The following is a 22,223-nucleotide window of genomic DNA, read 5'->3' as shown; positions in this document are numbered from 1 at the left end:
AACTGCCTCTGCCTCCAGGGTCAGGTGTAAACCATGTGACTGGCCCCATCAGTCAGAACTGGTTGGCTCAGTGTGCTCACCTGACCCAACAGCAGCCAATCAGGAGGCTGAGCTAGGATGCGGTAAGCTGAGCCAATCAGATTCTCTCTCTGGAACTGGAACAGGGAACCCAAGAGCTGCAGGTACTGAGCAGAGATGCTGCTGAGCTGATGCAGAAAGAAAGGCCGTGGAATGAGGTGTCAGGGGACCAGCGACGCTGGGGAGATGACGGTACTAATTATTCCAGAACCAAGAGGAGGAGAGAGTAGCAGGAGGAAAGGAGCCTCGGCCACTGGGGCTGCGACACATTCATGGCCGAGAATCCTCAACACAATTCCAGCCGCTGAGCCCCGGCCCTGGCGGGACAATGGGTCCTGCTCTTGTCCTCACAGGTGTGTCTCCCGCCCCTCACCCATCCTCGCCCTCCAAGAGGAAACCTGAGAAAAGCAGAGAATGGCCAGGACGCACTCAGGCGGCTGGGGAAGAGCCCGTCACTGAGCTCGGCTGCCATGACCACACACCACCGGCTGGGGGCGCAGCACCAACATTCATTTCTCACCGTCCTGGAAGCTGACAAGTTCAAGGCGAAGGTGCTGGCAGATTCAGTTCCTGGTGGAACCTCTTCCTGGCTTGCAAATGGCCACCTTCTCGCTATGTCCTCCCATGGAGGAGAGAGGGCTCTGGTCTGTCTTGTAAGGGCACGGATCCCATCATGCCCACCCGGCACCCTCGCCACCACCTCATGACCTCCTCTGAGCCTAATGACCTCCCAGAGGCCCAGCTCCAAACACCATCACACTGGGGGTTAGGGCTTCAACGTGAATGGGGGGGAGTGGGTATGTGGGACACAAGCATACAGTGCAAGACAGAGCCCAACTGTGTCTTTAATAGCATTCACACCAGCCGTATTTCCCCAATTAAATCTTCCTGTGCTTTTATAGCTCCATGAAAAGCAGCCTGAATGGCCTGGCTCATGTGGATCAGTGGTTGAGTGTTGATCCATGAACCAAGGGGTCTCTGGTTCAATTCCCTGAAGCTCGATCCCCAGTAGGAAGCTTGCAGGAGGCAGCCACTGATGAATGTCTCCCTTTGATGTTTCCTTCTATTCCCTGCTCCTTCCTCAATTTCTAAAACAAAAATAAAAAAATTAAAAAGTCTATAAAAACGTACTTTAAAAAAAATTTAGCCTAAATGAGTATAAAACAGTGAAATCAATTTGAAACCCCACCCCCGCTAGCTATGCAAGTCTTCTCCATACTAACAGGTTGCCAATAAGATGATTCCTTGGCCTCAATACTTTTCCTGCTCACCTCAGTTCCGCTGGACCCTGGTGAGGGTCCTGATCACAGCCAGGCCCATGCCGAGGATGCCTGTCAGGATCAATTCAGTGGCCTGTAACACAACACACGGGGCGTCACACTCTAGGTCAGGGACCTGACCATGGACACACCCATCTTCACTCAGAGAGACCCGTGTCCCCTCCAATGGAACCACAGAAGGAGCAGGTGTTTGCCGGGCAACAGGCCACCAGGAGAGCAGAGAAGAGGCAGGGAGAGAACGGGTGGGGAAGGAGCTCTGGGTGTGAGGGAGACAGCGGCCCTGTAGGTGCTGAAAGGCTCAGAGAGCCACAGGGGGTGCCGTGGGAAGGACACAGGCAGAGCCCGGATGTGTAGGTTAGGACTGGCCACTGGGAGCCTGAAGCAAGTGCAGAGTTGGGGAAACCTCCCTGTGAGCTCTCACGACCCAGGGCTGGGCCGGGATGGTTCTGGGCGGCCCAGGAGCTGAGCCTGGCCCAGGCACAGCGTGGGCGCTGGTGGGGGAGCTCTGATCCCATGTCGTGACTGGGCAGCGGCTCATGGAGCGAGATCACCTGCTTCTGTGCTGACCGGGGAGGGTTCTGGACAAGGAAGCGGACACTCGGACAGCAGGGATGAGGCGGTGGAGACGTCAGGATGGTCCCTGAGGGTCGTGCACTCGGCAGCGCTCTGTGAGCCACCCCTGCCCACAGCGCTGTGCTGGGGAAGCGGGCGAAGACCCCGAGAGCGGCTGCTTTCCAGGTGTCAACACTGGGCGGGACTTCCCAGGCTCTCAATTGTCTCCATCTGTGCCCCAGGCCCTACTGATACCCGTGTTAGATGCCCACTGTACAGAGGAGAAGACTGAGGAGGGACAGTGGGAAGAACTCCCCAAAGCCACCCCACACCCAGTGCCAGGGACCAGGACGCCTGGTGTCCTAACAAGCCCACCTAAGCCTCCTCCCCCGAAGGAAAAATGCTCCACACAGAGCACATAGCAGGTTTCTGTGGAAGACCGTGACTTGGCGCCACGTGAGCGGCTGGGGAAGGAAAAGCCTGCACCACCCACTTCATTCAGAGACACTCAGACTCGCTCCCATGTGTCAGCGATAAACAGACTTTCCTGAGCTCCACTCTGACTGGCCCAGAGGTGACTGGTGTTTTAAAGGCTGTGCAACGGAGCGGGACAGCGGGGGCTCAGGAGTGCGTGAAAGGAGAATTTGAAAAGGGCTGGTGAGCATCAGTGCGGTTGGGCCTGGTGTCAGCCAGCTGGACGGATGGAAGCCAGGCTCCCAGGCTCCCACGGGAGTGGAGGCAGAGGCCCGGCCCTCCTGACACTGCATCTCTCTCTCTATTTTTTGTTAAGAATAGTGTATTGATTTTGAGAGAGAGACAGAAAGAGAGAGAGAGAGAGAGAGAGGGAGAGGGAGAGGGAGGGAGAGGGAGAGGGAGAGGCAGAGGGAGAGGGGGAAGGGGAGGGAGAGGGATAGGGAGAGGGAGAGGGGGAGGGGGAGGGGGAGGGAGAGGGGGAGGGAGAGGGGTAGGGAGAGGGAGAGGGCGAGGGGGAGGGGGAGGGAGAGGGAGAGGGGGAGGGGTAGGGAGAGGGAGAGGGCGAGGGGGAGGGGGAGGGAGAGGGAGAGGGGGAGGGGGAGGGAGAGGGAGAGGGCGAGGGGGAGGGGGAGGGAGAGGGAGAGGGGGAGGGAGAGGGAGAGGGAGAGGGGGAGGGAGAGGGAGAGGGGGAGGGGGAGGGAGAGGGAGAGAGAGAAGCATCCATGTGAGAGCACATAGATGGGCTGCCTCCTGCTCACACCCCTGTGGGGATCAAACCCGCAACCTGGGCCTGTGCCTGACCAGGAATGGAACTGGCGACCTCCTGGTGCGCAGGGTGATGCCCAACCAAGGGAGCCACGCGGCCAGGGAAGTGAAGTCTGGCCCTAGCCGGTTTGACCTCAGTGGATACAGTGGATAGAAGGGTGCCAGGTTCAATTCAGTTCAAGGGCATGAACCTTAGGTGCAGGCTCATCCCCGGCCATGGATGGGGCTCAGGTCGGAGGCAACCAATCAATATGCCTCACTCACATCAATGTTTCTCTCTGTGTGTCTCTCCCCTCCCTTCCACTCTCTAAAAATCAATGGGAAAATATCCTCGGATGAGGATTAACAATAAATAAATATAAATAAATGAATGAAATAGGTCTGCTTTGGCTGATTGGTTGGCAGTGACGCCTGCTCTGACTATTTAAATGACATGCAGACAGTTTCCATGAACTGCGTGAGCTAACTGTGCAACGCCAAGGACGTGAAGAAAATAGACACATGTGTACCACGTACCAAAAATGCCGTCCTCTGAACTCTTTAGTATTTATAAACTTTTTAAATGTTTGATGTCAGCTAAGAATGTGTGAGGGGCATGTGGTTTTTCAGATTATCTGAGACCAGGAGTCAGCAAACTATGGCACAGGGGCCCAAGCCAGCCCACTGCCCGGCCTGATCACATGATTGAGTCCATACCCCCTCCCCTGGGCACTGACCTTTAGGCCACTTCACAACCGACACTCCCTTTTGCTTAGACCACATTCCACTTGCTAAGACCCTTATCCTTCCCCTCAGGACCCACCTAGAGAATTCTCCGCCCAGAAAAAGCCCACCTGGAGTCCTTGAAAATTTCTGACTCCTGTGGTTGCTGGTGCCATTTTGGGGCTCAGCCCATCTGGTGTCCAGGTGACCTAATAAATTCATAATTCTTTACCCCTTTTGTCCTCGTGCGTTCCTCCTTCGGCGATTCTAACACCCACCTCTGTTTTCATAAAAAGCTTCTTTAGGAATGGCCTCACCCACTCCATTAGGGATTGTCCACGACTGTGTTCCTGCTACAAAGCTGTGGAGTGGAGTGGAGAGACAGAGCCCACGTGGGCCAGAGCCCGAAAGGTGTACCCTCTGGTCCTTCACAGAAAACGTCTGTGTGGTTCTTCGTCCTCCTGGCTCCCACTTTTCCTCCTCCCTCGGCCTGTAGTCCTTGTAGCCCCTACTCCCTGGTTATGTCCAGCTCATTTTCCCCCTTCAATTTAATCAAAAGAATTAAATCAGATTCAGCTCAGGCGCAGCCTCTTCTGTGATGCCTCCTGGATCAGGCACCTGGGTTCAAATCCCACCTCTGCACTTGGCTGTCAGGTGCTAGAGACTCAATGCCTAGTGCTGGAATGAGTTTGGGTGAGCGAGTAAAGCTCCGTGAGCCTCCGTTTCCCCATCTGTAAAGTGGGGATAAAACAACCCTCCTCTGAAGCTATGGAGGGGCCAGGGGTGACTGTCATGGCTGCGACATCACCCCCTACCTCACTGGTCTGCACAGCGACTGGCACATCTCCCCACCCTCATCCCTACGCCGACTGTCACTCCCTCGAGGGCAGGGATTCTGTCCCTGCTATTTTGTCTTGTTCGTGCCTCTGCCTCCACCTTGGCCGCCCACACAGATGCACAGCCACTGTCGAGGAGGGGGGGGGATGAGAATGGCATGGTTTCTGGGGACAGGGACACGGGCTGAGGACACACCTGGTACACCTGGTCACTGCGGTGGACTCCGTAGCGCACCTTGTTCACGAAGTGCTCACAGTTGTCGCTGGTCAGGTTGTAGGGCATCTCCTGCCCCACCTTCTCCTCTGCACGACGCACAATCTCTCTGGGAGGCAGCGGTGGGTACTCCCGGTCATGCTTGTTATTGACACGGTACATGCATTTCCCGGCCACTTTGGATAGCAGCTCCTTCTTCACTATGGCCCTCTCAGTCCCAGAGGACATGATGTTGGCCAACGCAGCTCCCGTGATGTCACCTGTGGTTCCCAAAGAGGAAAGAGACCGATGGTTGGGGCTGAGAGCGGGCAAGCAGGCAGCCCCACTGCCTGGGGCTTCATCAGTGAGGATGAGCTGGGGAAAGGCCAGCCCCCTGCCTGGCTTCAAACTCAAACACAGGCCGACCCCCGCCTGGGTGCCCTTGGAGAAGTCACAGATGCCCCTGGACTCTGGCTCCTCATTTCTAAAGCCGAGGATGTGGATTCTTCTAAAGGCCCCTGTGGGCGCAGATGTCCCTGAAAGATGCAGGAGGGGCAGAGGGTACAGGGCACAGACCCCAGGTGCAGCCCCAGCCAGAGCGGGGTGGGCCCTCAGCGGCCAGGGTGACATGTTTCCAATAGTAGGAAAGGAGGCTGCTGAGCAAGCCCAGGCCTGACCTCAAACCCAGAGCCCCACCCACCGTGTGGCCTCAGGCCAGTCCCTTCTCCTCTCAGGGGCTTTCATCACTTACAGATGGAAGGGCCTGGGTCAGGTGTCGGCCACACTCTCCCAGCTCTGAATTCTCAGATTTGCCCCTAACAGGACGCCCGCCTCCTGCCTCACCCCGGCTTCTGGGAAAGCAGACAGGAGAAGGTGAGTGATGGGCCCTGGAACCCTCAGCAGTTCTTATTTGGTTCTTAAAAGGGCATTTGACCCTCGCCAATGCAGCTCAGTTGGTTGGAGCATCGTCCTGTACACAGAGAGGGGGAAAGAGAGAAACATCTCACATTGATGTTTCTCTCACTCTCTCTTTCTCTATCTCTCCCCACCCCGCTTCTCTAAAAATCGATGGGAAAATTATCCTCAGATGAGGATTAACAAAAAAAATAAAACAGTAAGTTATTGCCCTAACCGGTTTGGCTCAGTGGATAGAGTGTCGGCCTGTGGACTGAAAGGTCCCAGGCTCAATTCCAGTCAAGGGCATGTACATGGGTTGCGGGCATATCCACAGTGGGGGGTGTGCAGGGGGCAGCTGATCGATGTTTCTCTCTCATTCGATGTTTCTAACTCTCTATCTCTCTCCCTTCGTCTCTGTAAAAAAATCAATAAAATATATTTTAGGGGATTATGAGAGGGAGAGGGAGAGGGAGAGGGAGAGGGAGAGGGAGAGGGAGAGGGAGAGGGAGAGGGAGAGGGAGAGGGAGAAGCATCCATGTGAGAGCACATCGATGGGCTGCCTCTTGCTCACACCCCTGTGGGGATCAAACCCGCAACCCGGGCCTGTGCCTGACCAGGAATGGAACTGGCGACCTCCTGGTGCGCAGGGTGATGCCCAACCAAGGGAGCCACGCGGACAGGGAAGTGAAGTCTGGCCCTAGCCGGTTTGACCTCAGTGGATACAGTGGATAGAAATTAAAAACATCACTGGCCATGAGAACATGAGTGGGGGGGACGTTGGGGTTAATGGGGGGATGAGGACACATTTGTAATACCTTAACCAATAAAGAAATTAAAAATATATATATTTAAAAAATAAACGTTAAAACAAACAAACAAACCCAGTAAGTTATTCCTCCATAAGCCTCACTTTTTAAAGCCTGCATTTGGCTTTAAAATTCCCATGTGTGTGCCCACACCTGCTGTACAGCTGCTTGTAACGGTGGCACCGTCTGCCATGAGATGCAGGCACCGATTTTATTTGGCCAGTTTCCCGCTGTTGGTGGTTCCCAGGCTTTCGGCCTTTGCTTTTCTGCCAAGATGCTCTGGGAGGGAAGGGGGGTTGGCCCAGCACCCGCCAGGCCCCTCCCGGCTCCCCCGTGCTGTCCTGCATTCCACCCTGCACAACCGGGAGGTGGGGTTCTCATTGCTCTACAGAGGGTGCAGCTGAGCTCAGGGGGCAAGTCACACGGGCAAGTACCAGCTCGGCAAGCGGAGGCCCCAGGACCACAAACGGTGCTGCTAGGTGGGAGGCCCACGCTCCTTCCATGCCTCTGAGCCAGCTGTACGCTGTGTCCTACTCATCTGCCCCAGAACATCGAGCACACAAAGGGGTGCTTCCCTGGGACAGTGGGTTGGCTGGAAGGGAACCCCAGTATCACCTGGAATAAAGGCCAACAGTCCGTCTCTTCACGAACTCGCTGCTGAGAAAGAAGAGTAGGGGCTGCCAGACCTACCAGGGAACATCATGCAGCCAATGGCCAGGGAGTGCCCACCATCCAGGCACTGGGTGAGAACAGCGCAGGAGTGTGCAGCCGCTAACACTCCCACCTCTGCCCTGAACTTCAGCGGAGAACCAGCCTCACCTGCAGAAGTCAGGTGCACCACGTAGCCGTCCCCCACATAGAGGGCCCAGTGCTGGTAGCCAGGGCGGAAAATCTCAATCAGGTCTCCAGGTTTCAGTTCGGCCTGTAATGAAAAACCAGAGACAGGCTGATGTTAGTCCTCACAGGGAACATTCTAGAACCTGACCTGTAAGGAGCCCCAGCCAAGCCTGCAAACTCCCTTTGATCATCTCCAGTATCCCACGAGACTGCCCCCCGAAATTCAGGTGTCAATCACAGATCCAACCTGTCACCTGAGCTTATGACCAACCAGCTGTACGTTGGGAGTTCCCACAACCCCTCCTCAGCTTCAATCATTTCCTAGAGCGGCCCATGGGACTCAGGAAAACCGTTTACTTACTGGTTCGCCGGCTTAGAACAGAAGCATAACACTCAGGAACCGCCAGATGGAAGAGATGCACAGAGCAAGGATGTGGGGAGGGGCCCAGCGCCACGCCCTCGCCCTCGCCCAGCGCCTCCCCGTGTCCGCCCGTCCCTTACAGCAGGGCTTGGATGGAGGCTACACGAGGTGGGCACCATTGATTCCATCACTGGCCATTAGTGACTGACAACCTCCAGCCCTCTTAACACAGGCTGCCTCCCTGGCTCTGAGCCCGCATCACCTCATTAGCATCAATTCAGCTATGGCTGAAAAGGGCTTATTATGTGTGTGTGTGGAGGGGGGACCTGCTCTCACCCAATCACTCGGGAAATTACAAAGGCTTTAGGAGCTCTGTGCCAGGAACTAAGGACAAAGACCAAATATGCATTTATTTATTTATTTATTTATTTTAATTTCAGAGAGAAAGGGAGAGGGAGAGAGAAATAGAAACATCAATGATGAGAGAGAATCACTGATTGGCTGCCCCCTGCAGGCTCCCTACTAGGGATTGAGCCTGTAACCTGGGCATGTGCCCTTGACTGTAATCGATGGCTACATGGTGCACCTGTGACCCTTCAGTCCTCAGGCCGAAGCTCTATCCACTGAGGCAAATAAGCTAGGACCAAATATGCATTTCTTATTCTATCACAATGAAGTGTGTGTGGGAATATGGGGGAGGGGGATGTGCAGGGGAAGGTGGGGAGGGTGCTGAAATCCTCTTGGAGGCCCACCCTGTTAAGGGGAGCACGAACAGAGCTTGACAAACATTCCAAGAGGTTCAAGATCACTTTCATTCAATATTACTGAGGTGCCAACACAGTGTGCTAAGTGCTGGGCGGGGGGACATTGGGACTTGGACCGGAATCAGGGGTGAGAGCCTATCTAGTCCAAACCAACCTTAAATCTCTCTAATGAGCCAGGAAACCATCCCTTTAGGACACATCCAGCGCAGTGAAGAGGTGGGTCAGGAGGTTGCCCACATCCCACCCCCACGCTCTGTGGGCCTGGCTGAGAGATTCCGTCAAAGCTGAGGAGCGGAGAAGGAGGCAGCCTTGTACGCACTCCTTAGGGATAAAAACGACGGGCAGTGGGAATAGCCAGTCACATCGCAATGCCTGCGCAGCCAGGTCTATGGCAGCTCATTTTCATTTACAGGAAAATAAAAACTGAACAGAAAAAAATGCACATATGGAGGGGGGACTATTTTCACAGGACTTTTACAGAGACTTCTCTTAGGCAGTAATTATCATTTATATTTCCAAATGCACACAAGCTCAAAACATGCTACCACCCCAGGAAACTTCTATTTTAAAAGAAGAGGAAGTGGACTTGCCCACGGAGCCCTGCGCACTAGTTAGAAGCAACGGCTTGCTGTTCCCGTGGCAACAGGGATCACCTTTTAGACACAGTGCTGAGTGGAAAGTGAGAATGAGCTCCGCAACACAATACACTTCCATCAATTAAAGATGTCCCACCGAACCCAGGAATGCACGTCTATGAGAGCCACCCCTGCAAAATAAACTTTAAACAGCAACAACAAGAAAAGATTCGCACAAAGTGAAGAACCACACATGCAGCACACTGGGTGCTGGCCATTGGGAAGATGGAGTAAGGGAACCAACACAACAACTACCCTACGAGAGAGGGGCCTGCAGGCGGGCAGGCTGCCAGGAGCTAAGGGTGTGGCTCTCCTTCCAGCACTGAAATCTCACTAGAGCAGCGGTTCTCAACCTGTGGATCGCGACCCCTTTGGGGGTCGAATGACCCTTTCACAGGGGTCGCCTAAATACATCCTGCATATCAGATATTTACATTATGATTCATAGCAGTAGCAAAATTACAGTTATGAAGTAGCAACGAAAATAATTTTATGGTTGGAGGTCACCACAACATGAGGAACTGTATTAAAGGGTCGCAGCATTAGGAAGGTTGAGAACCGCTGCACTAGAGGAATGGAGACTTCATGACAGACACAGCCAAGTCAGCTGAATCAAAATCAAGAACTCAAGAAATCCTGTTGTACAATCAGAAGCGCACGTTCTGTAATCCGGGCGCCAACCCTGCCTCTGCTTGTTCCCGCGTGAAGCTGAGGAGGGTTTCTATACTTGTCCAGTGGCTGGAGGAAAAGTCAAAAGGTTACTGTTTGGTGACACATGAAATTCACACGGCAGAGGCCAGACCGCTTCCCGGCTGCAGCCACACCCCGGCACCAGCATTGTCCACGGATGCTTTCTCACGGCAGAGCTGAGTCCCTGCAGTGGAGACCATACGGCCTGCAGGACCTAAATCTTCACTCTCGGGCCCTTTACAGCAGGTTTGCCGACTCCTGTCATAAAGGGATCAGCAGTGCGGCCTCCCTCCCTCAGCTTGGGGACCAGCAGGAAGCGCTGGGAAGAGCTGCCTCTCTCCAGGGCAGGGCTGGGGGTCCGCAGGCAGCACAGGGACCAGGGCCCCTCACCCAGCCCAGGCGGGACAATGGCGAAGCTGAGCCTGCACCCACGGGATTTTAGGACAAAAGGCCTTTATCCTCCCCACAAAAACAGCCACAAAGGGCTGTGGAGCAGCCGTTTTCTTTAACCAGCAAATTAAAACACACTATCTGGCCTCCAACATTCACATTGGAAAAACGACCTAAACAACCATTGATAAAAACCAATTGAATAAGTTACTCCCCATCCATATGTACAGGCACTACAGAGAAGGTGGATTTTCATGAGCAAACATGGAAATAATTGAAAAAAGTATCTGAGAAACATTATCATCTCCATTCCCAGATCTTAGAATTAAGAAAGACACTCTAAGGATAAGGCCATAGAAAACCCCATAGAGTAAAAGATGAAAGGTTTTACAATTTTTTAATGTTAAGTTCCTATTATTGGAAGTTTCTATTATTGCCTATTATGTTCATATTTCCTTTTAAGGGAAGATGATCCCCCACAATCCCAGGTGCCCAGGCAGCTGTTTCACACCATGTGATGTGATCAAACTGGACTAGGTCTAGCTGGACTAGAGGGAGTCAGGGCCCCAAGCAGGTCAGCATCCTATGATCCACCGTGAGAAGTGGAGCTGGACTAATCAAATCCCCTCGCTCTCAGAAATTTGAACCATGAAATGAAAAAAAAATAGCTTTTTGGCAGTAGGGGCTGAAACTGAAAAATCGTGATGTAAGGAGGCAAGAAAGGTGCCAGTGGACCATAGGTGGGAGGAGACACCACCAACTCAGACCAAATAGAAGCCCCTGGTAATAGCGGGAGAGAAGGGAGCGGGCAGATGAAGAGAGCGGGCTGAGCCCCGGCCGGTGTGGCTGGTGACTGGGCGTTGACCCATAACCAAAAGGTTGATGGTCTGATTCCCGGACAGAGGACATGCTCAGGTTGTGGCTCTATCCCCGGTGAGGGGCTTGCAGGAGGCAGCCAGTCGATGTTCTGCTCTCACATCGATATTTCTCTCTCTCTCTCTCAACCAATAAAAATTATTTTTAGAAAAAGAAAGAAAAGAAAAAGGAAGCCAACCGAGTCATATCATGTGGATGGCAGAGCACTAGAGTGGAGATGCGTAAACTCCCAGGGCTGAGATGCCTGGAACCACCTTGACCCTGACGCCTCCCTGCTCTAGGCCCTGGCAGACCAGCCTCATGACAGCCCTGATCCTGGGTTTTCTCAGAATCCCCTTCCCTCTCCACAGAGGTCCTCAGACTACACCTGCTTTCCCTGGACTAGCCTAAGTGGGTGCTTGTTTCTTAGAGAGCCAGAGGAGCCCGAGGAACACAGCCCGAAGCCCTCATTTATACCAGGGAGCTGCCCTCCCCTGTAGAGCCGGTTCTAGAGAGAGCTGGGGACTTACCGAAGCAATTGTTCCCATTGTTCACCAGGGCAGGGTCTGCTTTCTGCTCCTAGTGCAACAGGTTTTATACCCGAGTGGACACTTTCGATTTCATTTTCCTTTTTTGTTCACAAGGACTGAACACTAAGTGGTTAAAGGGACTCTCAGCATTTCTCAGGGGACAGGCCCACGACTTCCCACCTCAAGGCCTGGAATGGCTGGGCCTGGGAGCCGCCTGGAAGCGGTGAGCGTCGGAGGAAAGCCTTACCCCTGCCCTGCCCTGGACACGGGCTCCCACTGCAGGACGGGGCATGGGAGGCCCAGCTGTCAGCCCCAGGCCCGCGTGGGTCCTCATCTTATACCCGCCCCAGGAGGACAGGAGCCACGGGCAGCCTTCGGGGCGAGACCCATGGGAAGGCCTCAGCAGGCGGGAGCCTGGACCTCGGGGAGCCCAGGGCTCATTGGCCTCGGGGTGCATGTGGGCGGGAGAAGCAGAACTCCCCTGAGAGGGGCTTCCCCAGCCTGGCTGGCCGCTGTCCCTGGAACAGGAGGCAGAGGCAGGGCGCAGGCTCAGCCCAGCAGCTCCCGGGCACCAGGGCCCAGGCTTTTCCATCCTGTTGGTCCTGCGTCTGCTGCGATGGTGGCTGTGGTGGCAGCAGCCTCCAGGGCACAGTCTCACCTGGCCCCGCCCAAGGGCATCAGAGCTGCTTTCATGAAAATCCCCACGAGGACAGGAGCCACGGGCAGCCTTCGGGGCGGGACCCAGGGGAAGGCCTCAGCAGGCGGGAGCTGGTCTCCTCTGAGCAGGGAGACCCTCTCCACAGCCCCCTGCGGCCGGGCCCCGCCTTCCCTGTGCAGGGCTGCGCCCCATTTCCATGGGAACCCATCCTGGGCAGCGGGCAGGGGCTTCCCCGGGGGCTCAGGCCTCTTGGGGCCTCAGCCAGGTCTGTGGAGGGGCCGGTGCTGCCCAATGAAGGGCAGAGCTTTGGAGGTGTGTGTGCGTGTGGGGTGGATCGGGCAGGGGAGGTGGCTATTGGCCAGGCAGCCAGCACCTAAGCTGCGCTCACCCCTCCCTCCCCCTGTGCACGCGGCTTTGCTGGAGCCACAGGGAGGCTGCCCAGCTCTCAGGCCTCAGAGGGAGCGGGAGAGGGAGCCGCACTGCAGGCAGGAGGGGGGCAGCCAGCGGGGGACCTGGCAGAGCCCTTCCCTCCACCAGGAAGCTCTGTGTGCAGGGGCGCGGGAAGGTGCTGCCTCTTCCAGCCTGACCCCCATGACCCCATGACCTCCATGACCCCCAGGACCCCATGACCCCGGCTCCAGCTTCCTTGGGCCACACAAGCTCCTGACTTGAGGGTCCAGCGGCCACTGGTCCTCCGGCCAGGAAGCAGAAGGGCCTCTGGGCAGGGTCTGCCTGTTTCCGAGTGAGTTTCACTCAGAAAGGCGTCTAAGAGGCCGGAGCGCCCACCTGCCCGCCCGCAGGCCATGCTCGTCCATGGTGTCACCTGGGCCACTGCCCGCCCTCCCTCCCCTCCTGCCCTCCTGCTCGGGGTGAGGGCCTCACTGTGCCAGCCCAGAGGCCGTGAGTGGGGCCCGAGCACCCACGGGAGGTGCCTGCCCCTCGCAGGCCCGGCTGCAGCTGCTGGGCCATGGACTCCAGCCTCTGAGGCCCGTGTCCAGGCTCCACGTGCTCAGGTGGGTCTGCAGCCTCGGTCTCGCCTCTCCCGCAGCTGCCCCCCTGGTGCCCTGGCCTGTGGGTGTGGCTCTCGCCCACCTTCCTGACCTCGTCGCCCTCAAGGCCTCTGCTGTGGGTGTGACCAGCCCGTGATCGGTTCCTGGCACTGAAACACCCTGAAGAGAGGTGAGGTTTCTGTTCTCACTGAGGTGTGTACGTTGGGCTTTTTCACGAAATTGGCCCATTTCACCCAGAATGTCAAGTGTGAGTAACGCTGTGCACAGGATCCCTGGGAGCCCCGATGCCCGCAGGCTCTGTAATAACAGCCCTGCCTCCCGTCCCAATCCTGGTATCAGCGTCTTCTCTCTTTTCCTTTGTCATCTTTTATTTATTTTATTAAAAAGATATATTTTATTGATTTTTTACAGAGAGGAAGGGAAAGGGATAGAGAGTTAGAAACATCGATGAGAGAGAAACATCGATCAGCTGCCTCCTGCACACCCCCCACTGGGGATGTGCCTGCAACCAAGGTACATGCCCTTGACTTGAATCGAACCTGGGACCCTTGAGTCCGCAGGCCGTCGCTCTATCCACTGTGCCAAACCAGTTAGGGCCTTTGCAATCTTTTAAAGAGTTTGTTGACATAATCAATGTTTTCAAAGACCCAGCTTTTGTTTGTTCGATTTTCTCTGTTCTGTCTGTGTTTTCAGTTTCACTGGCTTCTGGGCTCTGTTATTTCCTTCCTTGCGCTGGCCTTGGTTTTCTCCTCCCCTTTCCTGTTTCTTTTTTTTTTTTAATTCTTAATTTTTTTTATTTTTTTTTTATTTTTCGCTAAAAGTATTACAAAGTGTATTACATAAGTGTCCTTTTTTCCCCCCCGCCCTTAACAAGCCCCTGCCCTCCCTTACCCCCCAGTGTCTTATGTCCATTAGTTATGGTTATATGGATGCATACAAGTCCTTCGGTTGATCTCTTACTCCCCTCCCTCCAGTCCCCCAACCCTCCCTGGTCTTCCCACTGCAGTCCGACAATCAGTTTGAGGCAGCTCTGCCTCTGTATCTATTATTGTTCAAAAGTTTGTAATGGTCTTAATTATCCATGAAAGAGTGAGATCATGTGGTATTTTTCCTTCATTGACTGGCTTGTTTCACTTAGCATAATGCTCTCCAGCTCCATCCATGCTGTTGCAAATGGTAAGAGTTCCTTCTTTTTAACAGCAGCATAGTATTCCATCGTGTAGATGTACCACAGTTTTCTAATCCATTCATCTACTGATGGGCACTTAGGCTGTTTCCAGATCTTAGCTATGGTGAATTGTGCTGCTATGAACATCGGGGTGCATATATCCTTTCTGATTGGTGTTTCTGGTTTCTTGGGATATATTCCTAGAAGAGGGATCACAGGGTCAAATGGGAGTTCCATTTCCAATTTTTTGAGGAAACTCCATACTGCCTTCCATAGTGGTTGCACCAGTCTGCATTCCCACCAGCAGTGCACAAGTGTTCCTTTTTCTCCACAACTTCTCCAGCACTTGTCGTTTGTTGATTTGTTGATGATGGCCATTCTGACAGGTGTGAGATGGTACCTCATTGTTGTTTTGATTTGCATCTCTCGGATGATTAGTGACTTTGAGCATGTTTTCATATGTCTCTTGGCTTTCTGAACGTCCTCTTTTGAAAGGTGTCTATTTAGATCCTTTGCCCATTTTTTTGATTGGATTGTTTATCTTCTTTTTGTTAAGTTGTGTGAGTTCCCTATAAATTTTGGAGATTAAGCCCTTATCAGATATGACGTTGGCAAATATGTTTTCCCACGAGGTGGGTTTTCTTGTTGTTTTGTTGATGGTTTCTTTTGCTGTGCAGAAGCTTTTTATTTTGATGTAGTCCCATTTGTTCAGTTTCTCTTTAGTTTCAACTGCCCTAGGAGCTGTATCAGTGAAGAAATTGTTTTGGCATATGTCTGAGATTTTGTTGCCTTTGTATTCTTCTAGAATTTTTATGGTTTCCTGTCGTACATTTAAGTCCTTTATCCATTTTGAGTTTATTCTTGTGTATGGTGTAAGTTGGTGGTCTAGTTTCATTTTCTTGCATATATCTGTCCAATTTTCCCAACACCATTTATTGAAGAGACTATCTTGGCTCCATTGTATGTTCATGCCTCCTTTGTCAAAAATTAATTGAGCATATTGGTTCGGGCTAATTTCTGGACTCTATTCTATTCCACTGATCTATATGTCTGTTCTTGTGCCAGTACCAGGCAGTTTTGAGAACAGTGGCTTTGTAATACAGTTTGATATCTGGCATTGAGATCCCACCTACTTTGTTCTTTCTCAGGATCGCTGCAGCTATTCAGGGTCTTTTTTTATTCCAGATGAATTTTTGGAGAGTTCGTTCTAGATCTTTGAAGAAGGCCATTGGTATTTTAATGGGAAGTGCGTTGAATGTATAGATTGCTTTGGGTAGTATGGACATTTTAATGATGTTGATTCTACCAATCCAAGAACATGGTATGTTCTTCCATCTGTTTATGTCTTCCTCTATCTCTTTTTTCAACGTCCTGTAGTTTTCTGAGTAGAGGTCTTTAACCTCTTTAGTTAAGTTTATTCCTAGGTATCTTAATTTTTTTGGTGCGATGGTAAATGGGATTGTTTTTCTAATCTCTCTTTCTGAAAGTTCACTATTGGTGTAAAGAAATGCCTCAGATTTCTTGGGGTTAATTTTGTATCCTGCTACATTGCCAAATTCATTTATGAAGTCTAGTAGCTTTTTGATGGAGTCTCTAGGGTTTTGTATGTATAATATCATGTCATCTGCAAATAAGGACAGTTTTACTTCCTCTTTTCCAATTTGGATGCCTTTTATTTCTTCTTCTTGCCTAATTGCAATGGCTAATACTTCCAGTACTATGTTGAACAGGAGTGGTGAGAGTGGGCATCCCTGTCTTGTTCCTGTTCTTAGGGGAAATGGTGTTAGTTTTTGTCCATTGAGTATGATGTTGGCTGTGGGCCTGTCATATATGGCTTTTATTATGTTGAGGTATGATCCTTCTATTCCCACCTTTCTGAGAGTTTTTATCAAAAATGGGTGTTGGATTTTGTCGAATGCTTTTTCTGCATCAATTGATATGACCATGTGGTTTTTTTCTTTCAATTTGTTTATGTGATGTATCACGTTTATTGATTTACGGATGTTGTACCATCCTTGCATCCCTGGGATAAATCCTACTTGGTCATGGTGTATGATCTTTCTGATGTACTGCTGGATCCAATTTGCTAAGATTTTGTTGAGGATTTTGGCACCTATGTTCACGAGGGATATTGGCCTGTAATTCTCTTTCATTGTGTTGTCTTTACCTGGTTTTGGAATTAGGGTGATGCTAGCTTCATAGAATGTGTTTGGAAGTGTTCCTTCCTCTTGAACTTTTTGTAGTAATCTGAGGAGGATAGGTTTTAGTTCTTCCTTGAAAGTTTGGTAAAACTCCCCTGAGAAGCCGTCTGGTCCTGGGCTTTTGTTTGCTGGAAGCTTTTTGATAACTGCTTCAATTTCTTCCATAGTTATTGGCCTATTGAGATTTTTAGATTCTTCCTGATTGAGTTTTGGAATGTTGTATTTTTCTAGGAATTTGTCCATTTCCTCCAGGTTGTCTAGTTTGTTGGAGTAGAGTTGCCCGTAGTATTGTTTAACAATCATTTGTATTTCTGTGGGGTCTGTTGTTATTTCACCTCTATCATTTCTGATTTGGTTTATTTGGGACCTCTCTCTTTGCTTCTTGGTGAGCCTGGCTAGGGGTTTGTCAATCTTGTTTATCCTTTCAAAGAACCAGCTCTTGGTTTCATTGATTTTCTGTATTGTTTTTTTGGTCTCTATTTCATTGATTTCTGCTCTAATCTTTATTATCTCCTTCCTTCTGCTCACTCTGGGCTTTTCTTGTTGCTCTCTTTCTAATTCTTTGAGTTGTAGAGTTAGATGATTAACTACCATTTTTTCTTGTTTTTTGAGATATGCCTGTAGAGCTATAAACTTCCCCCTCAGGACTGCTTTCATTGTGTCCCAGAGGTTTTGGATTGTTGTGTTTTCATTGTCATTAGTGTCCAGGATGTTTTTAATTTCTTCTTTGATCTCATTGGTAACCCAATCAATATTTAATAACATGCTATTCAGCTTCCAAGTGTTTGAGTATTTTGGGTTGTTTTTATTGTAGTTTATTTCTAACATTATGCCATCGTGGTCTGAGAAGATGCTTGTTATGATTTCAATCTTCTTGAATTTGTGGAGACTTTGCTTGTGACCCAATATGTGGTCTATTTTTGAATATGTCCCATGAGCACCTGAGAGGAATGTATATTCCGCAGCTTTGGGGTGAAGTGTTCTGAAGATGTCAATTAAGTCCATCTGATCTAGTGAGTCATTTAGGATTGCTGTTTCTTCTTGAGTTTTTGTCTAGCGGATTTATCCAGTGATGTCAGTGGTGTATTAAAGTCCCCTACTATGATTGTATTGTTGTTGATCTCTCCCCTGATATCTTCCAGAAGTTTTCTTATGTATGTGGGTGCTCCTGCATTGGGTGCATATATGTTTACCAGGGTTATATCTTCTTGATGTATTGATCCCTTTAGTATTATGAAGTGGCCTTCCTTATCTCTGGTTATGGCCTTCACTTTGAGATGTATTTTGTCCGATATAAGTATTGCTACCCCAGCTTTCTTTTCCTTTTCATTTGCGTGAAAGATATTTTTCCATCCCTTCACTTTCAGTCTGTGTGAGTCCCTTCTAATGAGGTGGGTCTCTTGTAGACAGCAGATATATGGGTCATGTTTTTTTTATCCATTCAGCCACTCGATGTCTTTTGGTTGGAGCATTTAGTCCATTTACATTTAAAGTTATTATTGAAAGGTACTTGTTTGTAGCCATTTCTTTTTTTTGTGTGTGGCTGTTTTCTTTCTGAGCTTGATATTTCTTCTTTTTATACCAGTCCCTTTAGCATTTCTTGCCTGGCTGGCTTGGTGGTGATAAACTCCCTTAGCCCTTTTTTGTCTGTGAAGCTTCTTATTTCCCCTTCAATTTTGAATGATAGCCTTGCTGGATAGAGTATTCTTGGATTCAGTCCTTCGCTTTGCATCACTTTGTAGATTTCCGTCCATTCTTTTCTGGCCTGATGTGTTTCTGTTGAGAAATCATTTGATAATCTAATGGGAGATCCCTTGTATGTTACTTTCCGTCTCTCTCTTGCAGCCTGTAAGATTCTCTCTTTATCCTGAACATTTGCCATGGTAATTATGATGTGTCTTGGTGTGGGTCTTTTCGGGTTCACCTTGTTTGGGACTCTCTGGGCTTGTGTGACTTTTTTCTTCCCCACCTCCGGGAAGTTTTCTGATATTATTTCTTCGAATAGGTTTTCTAATCCATGTTCATCTTTCTGTTGTTCTGGCACCCCTATTATTCGTATGTTGTTTCGTTTCATGTTGTCCCAAAGCTCCCTTAGGCTCTCCTCCTGTCTTTTAATTTTTTTCTCCATTTGCAGTACAGTTTGAGTGTGTTTTGCTTCCTTGTCTTCTAATTCACTAATTCGGTCCTCCGCTTCTCCCAGTCTACTGTTGATACTTTCAATGGTGTTTTTTATTGCAGCTATGTCGCTCTTCATTTCTTCTTGGGACTTACTTAAGTTGTTGATTTTTTCATCTGTTTCTTCTAGCTTCTTGCATAAGTAGTTGATTTTTTCATCTGTTTCTTCTTGCTTCTTGAACATCCGGTGCATGTACTCTAGGAACCTTATTCTGAATTCTTTTTCCACCATGTTGCATATCTCTGTCTCACTTAGCTGCTTTTCTGGCGAGTCCTCCTTTTCTTTTCTTGGGGGTTTCTTTGTCTACCCATGTTTGATCTCACTGACATGACTAGTTGTTGAGTCGTTCAGTGGCTGGACCCTGGGTGGCAGTGGCTGCTCCCTGGGTGGCAGTGGCTCCTCGGGCTGTGGTTGCTCCTTGGGCAGTTGTGGTAGCAGCGGCTCCTCTGTTGATAGCAGAGCCTCTGGTGGGTGCTGTTCACAGCTGTGGTGGCTCTTCTGGCTGGTGGAGGGAGGCTTCACACACAGCAACTGTTCCCCAGGCAGAGCATGTGGTGATCAGGAGGCCGCTGTTGCTTGAATCTGCTGCGTTGATTTAAAGGCACAAAATACAACACAACAAGGCACAACGTACCAGGCACTGAACACTATTGTATTTACGATATTACTAACCCCAAATAAAGGTGGCCACCCGAGCTAAGAGAGTTAGGAGATAAGGGGGAAAGAAGAGAAAAAGGTAGAAGAGAAAAAAGAAAGAAAGAAAAAAATGAGTGCAAAAATGAAATTGGAAAAAGGGAGGGGAAAAAAGAGGAGAAAAAAAAAAGAAAAAAGAAAAAAAAAGTAAGAGAGAAAAGAGAATGAAGTATAAAAGGGGAAGAGACTATTTATATGAGGAGAAAACTCCTATAGATCCGCCACTAATACCAACAAATTACAGCAACAGATTCCTGGAGATGAATACAAACTAGAAACAACCAATAATATCAAGTGACGCAAGGGAAAACAGAAGCACAGAAATAACCAGGGGAGGGGGGGAGGGGGAGGGGCAGGAAAATAAAAAGAATAAGCAGTCTAACCTCACAAACAATCCTAAAAAAAAACAACCCAAATATACTCGTCAATCAAGCAAACAACAATAAAACAATAGCGAGAGAAAAGAAGAAGAAGAAGAAGAAAAAAAAATAAAAATAAAAAATAAATAAAAAATAAAAAATAAAAAATTGGATAGTGAAGGAAGATAAGGGAAAGGTGTATAAGGATTTAGAGCAGGGGATTGGACGTAGGATATATAAGTAGGGTGAAATTTTGACAGGGGGTAAAAAGAATAGGGAAAATCTAAAGCTGGAGTAGGGTAAGAGAAACAGGACAGCAAAAGGGAAAAAGTGGGGAAGATTGTTTAGCACAGAGGCAAATTGAGGTAGAGAAAAATGTTGCTACAGGAACGATGAAAATAGAATGGAGAACATTAGTCCCAAAATAAAATAAAGACAAAATAAAATGACACTTTAAAAAATGGTAAAATGGTAGTGGTAATAATACTAGTTAAAAATAAAAATGTAGTAGCTGAAAGGGCAAAATCAGGTGATGGAGAAAAAGAAAAAAGAAAAAAAAATGTTTTCTTAGTTAAAAGGTGAAAAAGTAATTTAAAAAAATAAAAATAAAAATGTGCAGTAATGCAGGTGCTTCAGATCTTCTACTCTTCTTATTGGCACGCCCGGAATTCAGGAGAATGTTGAGTTTCCCTCTGATACACTGTTCCTCCGTGTTGTAAGCCACAGTCCTGATTTTAAGGCCGGCCGTAAAATCCCCTTATTGCCTTATCTGTATTTACAGAAGAGTCAGTTCGTGGCTCTGCCTCTGGGTCGCAGTGTGTCTGGATTGACCTCCGAGGCTATAAGTTCTCTCTGGCCAGGAGCTCTCTATTGTACCTGAACCAGCTCCGCCCAGAGCTGGTTCCCCAGGCGCCACTCCCAGTTCTGTTTCCCAGGCTCCCCGAAAACAATCTTCCCCTACAAGCTCTGCTAGTGACCCCAACTGGGCAATCACATGTACTGGGGTCAACAATCAAACTCACAGAAGTAAGAGGAAGTGTGTAAACAAGAGCCTGGGAAGCTGTTCGAACTCGCAGGGTTCCACCCTCCAGAACTGCGCGGAGTGTCTGCGCGGAGTGTCTGCGCGCGCTCAAGCCCCTGGCACCAAGTAGCCGGCTATCAGGGAGACTCTGAGGCAGCCCTTTTGCATCCAGTCCAACTATGGGCTTATTTATAGTGTTACCTTCTGCCAGCAGCCCTGCGGGAGCCCTCCCCACTTGCGGGTCACGCTGGTCTCTATGGGCGCGGATTTTGGGGGGCGCAGATTTCCCCCCGCGCCCGCACGCGTGTTCCTCGCTCCAACCTGAACTGCAAACCGCACCTTTGGGGTAAGTCTAACCTTTCCATGGAGGGGTGCAGGTCTCCTCTGGGCTCTTGCAGTCGCGCTGCTTGCGAGTCGTTGCCTCCGGGTTAGTAGCCGATCTCTGGATGCGGATAACAGCTACACAAGATGGCGCGGTCTCGCCGCTGCGCTGGCGCCCAGGGGGAGGTTTCAGCCTCAATCTCTAACCATCCCCATTTTTTAGGAGTTCTCTGTCTTTCCTGGCTGCAAACTGTCTCTCAGCTGAGCCTCCTTAGCTTGATTGGGCTGATTGTTACCCGTTTCAGCTGCTCGCCCTTATCTGATCCGGGACAAAGCACCAACACGTCCGTCTAAGCCTCCGCCATTTTGACTTCCTATCCCCTTTCCTGTTTCTTGAGATGGAGCTGGAATAGTAATTGGAGACTTCCTCTTCCCCCATGGGAGCATCCACATTTCCCGGTCACTGCTGCTGTCCCTGCATCCCATGGATTTTTATCTATTGTCTATTTATTTGTGTGTATTAACTTACCTCAACTGAACACTTCTTTTAGGGCTTCAGTATTGGTTCTCACAGCGGTTTTTTAGAAATATGTTGTTGTCTATGTTGTCCATTGATTCCTCTATTCCCTTCTTTTTCTACTTCTGCTTTTTATATTAACTGAGTATGTTTTGTTTCCATTTCACCCAAGCTGTGGACTCATTAGCTTTGCCACCTCTTCTGTGTTTTTAAAAAATATATATTTTATTGATTTTAGAGAGGAAGGAAGAGGGAGCCAAAGATAGAAACATCAATGATGAGAGAGAATCATGGATCAGCTGCCTCCTGCTCGACTCCCCGCCGCTCCCCATTGCCCTGGGGATTGAGCCCACAACCCAGGCATGTGCCCCTAACGGGAATCGAACCTGCGACCCTTCAGTCCACAGGCTGATGCTCTATCCATTGAGCCAAACAAGCGAGGGCTTCTGTATTT

At 50.0% G+C, this 22,223-nt stretch overlaps 1 protein-coding gene across 1 annotated transcript; it reads right to left on the bottom strand.

The window, feature by feature from the left end:
• Nucleotides 1-904: 904 nt before the first annotated feature.
• LOC139017801 (phospholipase A and acyltransferase 3-like) lies at nt 905-11,701 on the bottom strand. The gene is made up of 5 exons (XM_070426417.1): nt 11,646-11,701; nt 7,403-7,505; nt 4,884-5,161; nt 1,350-1,431; nt 905-1,166 (listed from the first exon to the last, which is right to left on the bottom strand). Exons 1-4 carry the CDS (start codon nt 11,661-11,663, stop codon nt 1,351-1,353), a joined length of 480 nt encoding a protein of 159 aa, XP_070282518.1. The 5' UTR covers nt 11,664-11,701; the 3' UTR covers nt 905-1,166; nt 1,350.
• Between the last annotated feature and the right edge of the window lie 10,522 nt (nt 11,702-22,223).

Source organism: Myotis yumanensis, unplaced genomic scaffold (assembly GCF_028538775.1).
Source record: "Myotis yumanensis isolate MYYU_CA2020_CCGP unplaced genomic scaffold, mMyoYum1.0.hap1 SCAF_10, whole genome shotgun sequence".
Classification (NCBI taxonomy): domain Eukaryota; kingdom Metazoa; phylum Chordata; class Mammalia; order Chiroptera; family Vespertilionidae; genus Myotis; species Myotis yumanensis.
Note: the sequence above shows the minus strand (reverse complement) of the source record. Positions and strands in the feature narration are given on the sequence as shown.

What these genes read in the sequence shown, in the direction of transcription:
- LOC139017801 (XM_070426417.1), bottom strand. An exon ending in GGTGCACCTGACTTCTGCAG is followed by an intron (nt 5,162 to 7,402) that starts GTGAGGCTGGTT and finishes TGGGAACCACAG; the next exon opens with GTGACATCACGGGAGCTGCG. An exon ending in GCAGTGACCAGGTGTACCAG is followed by an intron (nt 1,432 to 4,883) that starts GTGTGTCCTCAG and finishes GTTGTGTTACAG; the next exon opens with GCCACTGAATTGATCCTGAC.